General features: G+C 48.5%; 1 protein-coding gene across 1 annotated transcript; it reads left to right on the top strand.

The window, feature by feature from the left end:
* Positions 1 to 2,007: 2,007 nt before the first annotated feature.
* lnx2a (ligand of numb-protein X 2a) lies at positions 2,008 to 10,558 on the top strand. Its single transcript, XM_071913787.2, has 10 exons — positions 2,008 to 2,411; positions 4,826 to 5,061; positions 5,356 to 5,493; positions 5,928 to 6,127; positions 6,591 to 7,004; positions 7,141 to 7,314; positions 7,657 to 7,834; positions 8,472 to 8,697; positions 9,531 to 9,689; positions 10,361 to 10,558. The coding sequence occupies exons 1-10, from the start codon at positions 2,008 to 2,010 to the stop codon at positions 10,494 to 10,496; spliced, it is 2,265 nt and encodes a 754-aa protein (XP_071769888.1). The 3' UTR covers positions 10,497 to 10,558.
* The last annotated feature ends 375 nt before the right edge of the window (positions 10,559 to 10,933 follow it).

The raw sequence follows: 10,933 nt of genomic DNA, 5'->3' as shown, positions 1-10,933 counted from the left end.
TTATTTATCAATAGAAAGCAAAGGAAGCCAATGAGTGCACTGACAATAACACTGTGGCCTTGGACACACACATGCACACACACACACACACACACACACACACACACACACACACACACACAGTCCCTTCTGGGATTAAAAGAGAGATATTTCATGGCAGCTATTAAGCATTTACCAGTCTTCAAATGGCGTGTGTAAGGGAATCTGTTGCTACTGAGTCCAACAATGTTTAAAATAGATTTAAGTGCTTTTGTGGCTGGCACTCTAAACTGCTGGCACAGTGAAGACCTAAAGACTTAACTTATTGATAAACAGCATTCACAGGCTCTGATACCCCCAACAGGACCCTGTGCATGTGTGTGTGTGTCTGTGTCTGTGTGTGTGCATGTTTGCTCTTGCGTGCCTGCATGTGGACAAGTCTGTCTGTCTGTGCGTGTGTGTGTGTCTGTGTGTGTGCGTCTGTGCGCGTGTGATGTGGTGATGTCAGAGCTTTGTTATAGGAACAGAGAAGCCTTGTGTCCTCATGATTAATTCATGTCCAGCTGCGGGATAGAGACAGAAGCAGCCAGTCACACAGAGACAGGAGCACGTACTTAAGGAGACTGAAATAAGTACTACCGGTCCGGTAGTCAAGGAGACAGAGACAGGTTGTCACGGAAATGGGTAGTCACGGAGACAAGAGGAAAAACAACACACACAAAAAGAAGAAAACAAGGGGCTCTCATCGTCTCCACTCTCTGACAAGCTTTCAGCCTGTAGCAGGGAGGAGCGGAGTGTCCTGCTGAGAGAAGTGCATCTGTTGTGTGGCTCCGCTGCATCCTTCCCCGGCTACACTCTGAATGTCAAGCCCCACTGAACAGGCTCCAGGTCGTCATGGAGACAGGAGCAGACCCTCAGTGGAACAGAGGCAGGTAGTCACTGTGGCTTGGCCGGCCCGCTATGTGTTGAAGCACGCCCCCTGCTGCCTGTCGATGGCTATTTATTAGCCCCCAGAGGGTCTCGGCTAATAGACTAGCAGAAGGTCTACATCGCTTTGGATGTGACGCCCAGTGGAAATTAGTTCTCAGGATCCACTGTGCTTGGTAGAGTGGTGAGCGGGCCGGTGTTTCAAGGCGGCAGGATGTCTCCCTTAGAAATGGTTCTGTCTCTGCTGTAGATGGGAAAGAGCGCATACACACAGCTTGCAACGAAAGAGAAAATATCAAGCCGCAGTAATTGTTTGCTATGAAGAGTCTTTCAAGAATTCCTGCCATTTTCTTGGCTGTGACCATCTTTACCGTCTGTGTGTCTGATTCCCTTCTGGAGCCTCACCCGCCTCCCTCGTCTCCCCGCCATCCCTTTTCCTGTCATTTTCTTTCCCCATTCCTATCTTCTCTTTCAGGTTTCTGCATCCCATGAATCTCTTGCACCTCTCTTCCTCTCTTTCTTCCTCTCCTCGTTCTCTTTCTGTAACCCTCTCTACCTCTCCCTGGCACTATTTTCCTCTCTATTGCTCTCCCAATCCCACTTCCTCTGATCTGTGTCCTCTCTCTGCCTCAATCCCAGATAATTCCCTCTCTGTGGAATTGGAAGATTGCAGCAGGCGAGAGCAAAAGAGAGATTATACTGCCAGATTAGTGGGCAGGAGCAGCAATACATAATCTCAGCGCACTCACACATTCACTCACACACACTCACACACACACACACGCAGTGCATCTCCCTGTCTCCCTGACACACACATTCACGCAAACACGTGGGCTCGTGCACAAAGCATTTGCCACATGAATAAATGCACGAGCACGTAAGCAGACACTTGTCTTTCTGAAACAGCTGTTTAACCCTCCGTCTTTGCCCTCTGACCCGCAGGGTGATGTGCCATTGGCCACTGGGGGGCATCTGTCCTCTCCGTAACCGGCTCATCCTCTGAAGCTTATGGGATAGGAGCACGTGCCCCATCCCGACCCCCCGCCGCAGCCCCCGCTGGAGTCATTTGTGCCAAAGCCAAATCGGGTCGGAGGAGCAGGGATGGGCAGCCCGGGCTGTGAGGTGGGTCCAGCCGGGCCAGCGGAGCCGGCCCTGGAGGCTCTGTGTCCCGAGTGCGGCCAGATCCACCGCAGCTGGGAGAACCACCTTTACAACTATCGTCTGGAAGTGGACGATGACCTGGTGTGCCACATCTGCCTGCAGCCGCTGGTCCAGCCGCTGGACACGCCGTGCGGCCACACCTTCTGTGCCCGCTGCCTACGGAGCTTCCTGCAGGAACGGGACTTCTGCCCGCTGGACAGGGCGCGGCTCCAGCTGCAGGCGTGCCGTAGGTCCAGCATCCTGGTTCACAAGCTGCTGGACAAGCTGTCTGTGTCCTGCCCTTTGACCCCAATGTGCTCCCTCAGCATGCCCCGCTGTGACCTGGAGGCACACCTCAAACACAGGTACTAGGGACTGCAATGACATATTCATGCACATACAGGCAGACATACTAGATGGACCCATGTATGAGTGAGCGAGCATGCGCACAAACACACACACTCACAGATTAGATGCTATGAACATGGACAGGACAGGCAGGCTACACATGACAGAGATTTGATCCATGCACCTATTTCACACATCAGTGCACGCTAATCTTTGCGCACACATTTCTGACACATAAGCCTAATACAGGTATGAGCTGCAGTTATGTTGGTGTCAATCAGATGACTAGCAAAGACACCAGATGGATTGGACACTTACTGAAACTGACTAGTATGTCACCTAGGGCACACATACATGTATATTCTCCAAACATTATCTTAATAACCATTGGTCGAAGAGTGATGTGCATTTGAAACACCTCCATACTTGCAATTGGCTCTTTTCCGGTGGGAACCAGGCGAGATTCACTCTGTACCGTAGATCTTAGTCCAGAATGGTTAGACTCAACCGCTGTCATCTTAAGGGTCTCAGTCCATCCACATGGTTTGGCTTTTGACCCATTTGGACCAGGTGCTGTGAGACCCTGAGGGGATTATTGGGCTGTAGGTCATGTGACGGGGGATTAGTGTTTCCCTACCGCAGTCATGGGTTGGCTGACAAGAAGCTCCATGTTCTCATTCTGCAACCATGCTGAGCAACTTCAACACCAGAGACCTTTTCAACCATTTCTTCTGTGAAACAGCCAAGGGCAACCCTGACCTGTGGTGAGTTCAACACTGCGGGACGTCAGGTCAGCCGTACTTGGGATGGCAAGATGGCATCTTTCTCTCACCCGCTTCCTCGCTTTCTCTCTGATCAAGCTACTCTCTCTCTCTCTCTCTCTCTCGCTCTCTCTCTCTCGCTCTCGCTCTCTCGCTCTCGCTCTGTCCCTTTCTTTCTTTCTTTCTTTCTCTGTGCCTCTCTCTTTGTCAGTGAGAAAGACAATTGTATGTGTGTGTTTATGTATGAGTGTGAGGGTAGGGGGGTCAAGGAGAGCCCAGATGAACATGTTGTTGGCTGTTACGTGGATGAAAATAGTGTCAATTCAACATGTGAAAGGCTGTCTGAATAAATGTAGCAATACTTGGAGAATTTATGCAGCATATAGACTTATTGCTAAAACAGTGATGTTACTTTGCTTGGTACCTATCTTTTTATCATGCTGTAAATGTGGGAAAAGGCTTCCAGTGTGTAGCTCCAGTTGAGTGGAACAAGATTATAATTAGAGTTCACTTAGCATGATCTAATGATTATTGATTCAGGAACAGACCTCTCATTGGTTGAATTCCTTAAACCAGTGTCTGTTGCTAAGGAAACTTCCATTGCTGTGTTGACACTTGCTTTTTGACCGGTTATACAATACCCACTTAACACCTCTAAGAGGAGATTTTCCTTAACAAGCTCACACTAACAAGCTATTGCTAACAAGCTGTTGCTTAAACTAAAAGGCTTTTTCTTAGTCAGCTGTTTTGACATGAGACCCCTACCACAGCCCCTAGCCCTGTCAATTGTATGCCTTGGAAATTGTATCCAAGTGTGGCGATAGCCCAAAGAAACAGAAAGTATGTTCTGTAGCCCTTCTCGGTTCTGGTGACAAGCCTTCAAACCTATGGCTCAGTATTTCATAGCTCCAACCCATTTAACCTTCGCTGTCAACAGTCTCCTTGTCCAAACCTTTTAATCAATCACATTTGGAGAAGGGTACATCCCAACGTAGGCTAGGGAAGAAATCTTTGCTATGTAAAGACAGGGAAAGATGGTTTCAGACAAAAGAGGTCAGTGTGAGGGCTGACGTGACATTCATTTAGTAGGGTAAAGATTAAACCTCTGGCTCACGTGGGCTCGCCTCTCCTCTACCATGCAGACTTAGGTCTAAGATAGGAACAGGGGCCAAGGGTGGGATGACTCGGCTGCCGCTGTGTGACTTTGTCAATCAGCATTGTTTGTGTTGAAGATTAAGGACTGGACACCGTCTATTAGATTAAATGACAAGTATGCCGTGCCACAGTGTTCTGTGGTGGTCAAGGTGGAGCGGTTGATCTTATTACAGAGGGTGTGCATGTGTGGACAGGTTAAACGTTGGAGACAGCAAGTGTCTCTCAAAGTGGGTAGAAGAGCCGTGGTGTGAGGAAACAGTGAGAGAGACTGGGGAGTGTATGTGTGTATTTTACCCGGGTTTAAGCCCCCATATGAGCAAGAATCTGCCCTGTTGAAGGGTCCATGAGCGAGAGCGGAGGGGGCAAGAAGCAAGAAGAGAATTTCCCTGCGCGGATCAATAAAGTATCACATTACATTAGTTGACGTGGACCTTGATTTTCCGTACATGTCTAACAGACCGGCTGACTGGCACTGGATAGCTGTTTTATTAAACCCGTCTGTTGCTCGGTGAAAGGTGTCCCGGGACGCGGTGTCAGCAGACGAGTGTGGACGGCCCCCGGTCCGAGAGTGGGGATGAGCGAGCGATGGCGACCAGCCCTCCCAGGTCGCCCCGCTCGCCGCAGACAGACCTGAGGGAGAGCACCCCCTCGCCACCCTCGGGTCCCCCCACCGCCTGCAGCAGCGGGCCCATGTGGACGGACGACCCCGGCCTCGACAACCCCGCCTTCGAGGAAAGCACCGAGGAAGACAGTGAGTTCATCCGCTGGCCTCGTCCTTACTTGAAACTTCTGTCAGCCTCAGATGATAAGATAAAGTGAAGACCTTTAGATTGTACATAAAATCCAGTTGAGCTTGCGACTAAATCTAGTGATAAGGCACAGTAGCAAAGATATCCACGTAACTGCTTTAATCAGCTGATTTCTTACACATTTTGCTTTTTTCTCGCCGAGCGGGTGTATGTGTGAGTTATAGACCTCTCATTTTTAGTCTCTCTTTGACTCTCTCTCTCTCTGTCCCTCTTTCTCTGTCTCTCTCTCTTTCTAGGTGTGGTAGGGTTGGAGTGTGTTGTGCCCAGGGTGAAGCGGCCCCTCAGTAATCCCTGCATCCACCTCCTCCGCTCTGTTAGCTCCGCCTCCTCTGGCTGGGACTGCCCCGAGTCGCCGCCTCTCTCCGCTGAAGAGGGTACGGCGTCACCTCTTCCATTTAACTGAGCGTCTTCCCTAGGGTTGAATACTAGAAATATAAGATATGAAATGATACCTTTTGTGTGAGTCTGAGTAGTGTGAGAGTTTATTTTAAACCTTAAATTATCCAGGGAAATTCAACTGTTCTCTTTTCCAACACCCTACTTCATATTCACACCTGCCCAATATAACCACAGTCTTCTGCTGTTGGCCACTGGAGCAGTTGGGGTTAAGTGCCTTGCTCAATGGGACATCAAGAAAGTTGTTGAGGGAAAGGAGGGCATTACTTTCCCCACCCACACTTTCTCTGCCAGCAGTGATTTTAGGAGATGGGATAATCACATTCAGACATGATTATCCTATAGGCTAGGAAGATCTGAAATTGAAATTTGAAATGCAACTTTGCAATGTGATTTCACGTGTGTCCGTTAGGCTGTGTGAAGTTGCCCTCCCTTCCTGAAGGAGAGATAACCACCATAGAGGTCCACCGTGCAAACCCTTATGTTGAGCTGGGCATCAGCATCGTGGGGGGAAACGAGACGCCTCTCATTAACATTGTGATTCAGGAAGTGTACCGTGACGGGGTCATCGCACGAGACGGCAGGCTGCTGGCTGGGGATCAGATACTACAGGTGAGAACCTTCGAACGTCAATTTCTATTGTCTTTCTTCACTGCTGTTTTACCTTTATCCAGGGAAGATTTACTGAACATGTACGCTCTTTTTCACAGCATCTTGCCTCATTTTCATACAGTGAGGAAGGGAGTGCTGTTGGCCACTGTTCAGCTTCACTTGAGCAATTAGTGGTTAAGTGCTTTGCTCAAGGTTCACCTTGATCGTAGCTGTTAAGGGAGGCTATAGTATTATTCATTCACTTCCTATGTGGAGATTTTTCTTCCCATCGCGATCCCGCTTCTCTAACCTTCAGGCTCCCGCTGCCACCATATTTCCATCACACCTCCTCTCAGTCCTGTCTTGATGTTTCCTTTCCTATGCCTTGCAAATCATCTTGTCTTCCTCCTCCTTAAACCACCATCCATCACTGTTTTACCTTTATACACCTTCTAACTTCTCTCCAACTTCCCTCTCTCCCAAGGTGAACAATGTGGACATCAGTAACGTGCCCCACAGTTTTGCCCGCTCGACGCTGGCCCGCCCCTGCACCACTCTGCAGCTGACTGTACTTCGGGAGCGCCGCTGTGCGTCCCGGGCCCCTCCCTCCTCTTCCTCCTCCACCCCGGCTGTGCCCCACGCCCCCTGCTCCACCCCCGAGGGCACCCCCTCCAGCCCCGCCAGCCTGAGAATCACCCTACACAAGCGGGACTCGTCGGAGCAGCTGGGCATCAAGCTGGTGCGGCGGACCGACGAGGCAGGGGTGTTTGTGCTGGACCTGCTGGAGGGAGGACTGGCAGCCAAGGACGGCAGGCTGTGCAGTAACGACCGCGTGCTGGCGGTCAATGACCAGGACCTTCGTCACGGCACTCCAGAACAGGCCGCACAGATCATACAGGTAAGAATGGATACTGGTTGCAGATAAAAGCGACGCAAGACAGATGCAGAAATTTGACCGATAGAGTGAGGAGCAAAGGATAAGACAACGTTGTTTATTCGGGGTTGTTCCTAAAGCGCCGACTCTGACTTCATAGGCCAGCGGAGAGAGAGTCCATCTGCTGATTGGCCGACCCAGCAAGCCAACTCCTCCTCCACCACCAAAGTCCAGCTCCACCAGAGACCTCTACTGCCTTGATCACTTCCTGCCCAACCACAGCTCCACCCCGAGTCCTGTGCCCATGCACCTGTCCCGCACCAGCACCCATAGAGTGAGGGGATGAGCTGTGTGTGTGTGTGTGTGTGTGTGTGTGTGTGTGTGTGTATGTATGTGTTTGTGTGGGTGGGTGGGTTGGTTGGAGAGTGTGTGTAGCCTAGATATGTACCTGTGTGTGAATTTTAATGTGTTTGCATTCTGAACATGCAAGTGTTTGTGCTTTAATATTTACATTATGATCTATCCTCCAGTGTGACTTACAATGACTAAGCAGGCTCAAGGACATTTAGACACACAGCTGTTAAAGGACAAATTGGCTGTGGTAGGGATTGAACCTATGTGTGTGTGTGTGTTTGTGTGTGTGTGTGTGTGTGTGTTGCCTCTGCGTGACGTCCAGGACCTCTCCCAGTGTGTGACCTGTAAGGAGAAACATATCACTGTGAAGAAGGAGCCCCATGAGTCTCTGGGCATGACTGTGGCAGGGGGGCGGGGCAGCAAGAGCGGGGAGCTGCCAATCTTTGTGACCAGTGTCCAACCACACGGCTGCTTGTCGAGGGACGGACGAATCAAACGAGGTGAGCGCTGCTTTGCCTTGTAAAAGTGAAATAACAGGAGTGTTCAGTCAAATACACATTATTGGCATGATAGGAATGCAACGCAGTGTTGGGGTCAATTCATGAATGAACTCATCAATTCTAATTCAACTGAGGAATTGGAATTGGAATTGGAATGTGAAAAAACCTACAGAAAACAGAATTGGAATTGAATTCGAATTTCTGGAAGTTTAATTTATTTCAATGAAATTCTGTGAAATTCCATGTTTTTTTGTTTTTTCCTTACCACATATCTGAGATTACATGTAGTGTTATATATTTTCAAAACTGAATATCATAAGAGAAACTGTTCTTTGAAACTGGTGTTTGATGCCTAACATGTAATCGGAATACATACATTATGATTGAGTGTATTTGTTTTGTTTAACTGTCTTATTTGATTCCTAATGTTTGATTTATGTTTAAGTCATTTAAGTCAAGACAACCTCTCTTAGAAGTGGAATTTTATGGAATTTAATGGAATTCAATTCTGTCTCTTGTCATTCCAATTCAGTTCCAATTCTGTTTCCTTAGAGCTGGGTGACATTCCAATTCCAATTCCAGGAATTGAAGGCAACAGCCTCTCTTCCTCACCCTCTCTTTCCACTCCATGTTTCAGGTGACGTCCTGCTGAGTATCAATGGGCAAGACTTGACCTACCTGAGCCACAGCGAGGCAGTGGGCACCTTGAAGGCCAGCGCTGCCTCGCCCTCCGTCCAGCTGCGGGCCCTGGAGGTCAGCATGGTGGAGGAGCACGGCCATGACCAGCTGCTGTCTCACACCCACGACAGCGACTACGACGCCAGCTGGTCCCCCTCCTGGGTCATGTGGCTGGGCCTGCCCAGGTAAGAAGCCGGGAGACATGTAAGACGAGAGGGAGGGTGGCTTAGGTATGTAGTTGTCTTTGAATGTAATCGTGTGGTGTGGATTTGAATGTGCTTGAAGAATTGTGTGATGTGTGAGCGTTTCTGGGTGTACTGCTATGATGCAACACTATGATGTGATGTCTGAGCACCTCGGCAGATCACACTGAATGTATATGTGTTGTTGTATGTCCGTGTGGCCATTATGACTGTGTGTTGCGTTGAACTGTGATATAAGATGCGGATTATCATTGGAGGGGCATGTGGTGGTCTGCTGTCTATCTGACTCAGACTGGTACAGACAGTACCTTCTTCTCTCTTATTTCACTCCTTCTTTCCCCCTCCTTTGCTCTCCATCTCTTAGCCAGTCTCGATCTTTCTCATTAATTACCCCCCACACACACACACCTTTCATGTTCTCTTCTCTACCACTGCTCCTCTCCCACTCTTATTCTTACTTCCTGAATGTACAATATCCCTCAAAGGATGCAAGTTAATCACAGGAAAAAAACAAAACAATTGCAAAATTCACCACTATGATTTTTCAAAACTTTTTTTTTGCTTTAAAAAGTGTTCTGCTGTTGTGAATAATCCCTGCCCTGTTTCTCATTTAAAATGAAATAACTAAATTCTAACTGAGCAAATCTTGAACATGAGCCCACCTGCATGTCCACCTGCATTGCAGTTCATAGCATAGTCCCAATGTTCCACATAATCTCCAGTCAACATAAATATTTGTCACTTTTGTGACAGCCCTACCTCCCTCCCCTACACCCTCCATTCTTTCTCATCAGTAGTTTCCTCTTGTCTTCCAGCTACCTGCACAGTAGTCATGAGATTGTACTGCGTAGAAGCCATCCTGGCAGTTGGGGCTTCAGCATCGTCGGGGGATACGAGGAAAACCATAGCAACCAGGCATTCTTTATCAAGACCATTGTCCTTGGAACACCTGCGTACTACGACGGCCGCCTCAAGTGAGTGATCAGTCGTCCTTCACATGACTGACTGTGGCTGGTGTGATGTAGTGATGAATAAGAACGTAGAAAAACTATGACCTCCATTTGGTGATCATCATAACGCACAACACTTTTTTCCTTAAACCACCCCATCTTCATACATACTATGAATTTATGTCATGTAGATTTATGTCAGGCTAAAAAGGGGAGTAAACGCTATTCTGCAAGTTAAAAGGTGTAAGAACAGAGTTAAGGTGGATTTACCCTCCACTATATCCCTGGATGTAAGTGAATGGAGGCTTCTGCTCTCTGGAGGATTCATTGATTAATCTTAAAGTGTAAGAACAATGCCCAGAGACTATGTAGTTGTTAATCTGAAATGTAATTTCCCTCCATTGAACTGGGTCGCAATCCATCAGGATTTTCTCCCCTGGTCTTTCTTACTCTGTATCTTTTCCTTAATGTCTCAATAGCAAAAAAGTGAAGTGGAGGGTGATCTCTCCTTAAAATGAATTCATATAATTTCCTCCTAATGTAAGCTACGGCCGTATCAAATGCTTCTGTCATCTCAAATGAGTTATCCTCATATGATACATCACCATATAATGCTATTTGAATGGCGTATCACTCCAAGCTGTCAGGTGCTGTTTGTAATCCCTGCTGACTTGTCTCCTGGTGTGTCGTCCTAGGTGTGGTGACATGATAGTAGCGGTCAACGGGCTGTCAACAGCAGGAATGAGCCACTCAGCACTGGTGCCCATGCTGAAGGAGCAGCGCAGCCGGGTGGGGCTCACTGTGGTCTCCTGGCCTGGCAGCCTGGCGTAGATCACAGGCAAGCTGAGCAAAGCTGCGCCGCACCAGACTGAATCCAACCAGACTGTTCTATATTGGGAACAAGCTCGGCCAAAGTGAACTGGTACATGCTACATCGCTCCATACTGGGTTTATCCAGGACCAAATCCATTCAGAACTGTTGTAGACCCAGCAGGACCCGACCGGGCCAAGCCTGTCCTGACCAGGTGGGGACTGTTCCAGATCGTGCCACGTCACTCGACAGACTGCACTCACACACACACTGCTGTGTTCATATGGTCATGTTGTCTTCACTCCCACAGGGAGAATGGTACTGTAACCGTAGCAGACTATCTGGGCTGTATTCACCTCACCGGGCTGTAGTAGAATCCAGGGTTATGTTCAGATGGATGCAACGTTATAGGTATAGATAGAATTACATAGTACTAAAACATAGCCTCTGATCCTCC

This window comes from Centroberyx gerrardi, chromosome 22, assembly GCF_048128805.1.
Source record: "Centroberyx gerrardi isolate f3 chromosome 22, fCenGer3.hap1.cur.20231027, whole genome shotgun sequence".
Classification (NCBI taxonomy): domain Eukaryota; kingdom Metazoa; phylum Chordata; class Actinopteri; order Beryciformes; family Berycidae; genus Centroberyx; species Centroberyx gerrardi.
This window is presented reverse-complemented; position numbering and strand designations above follow the sequence as displayed.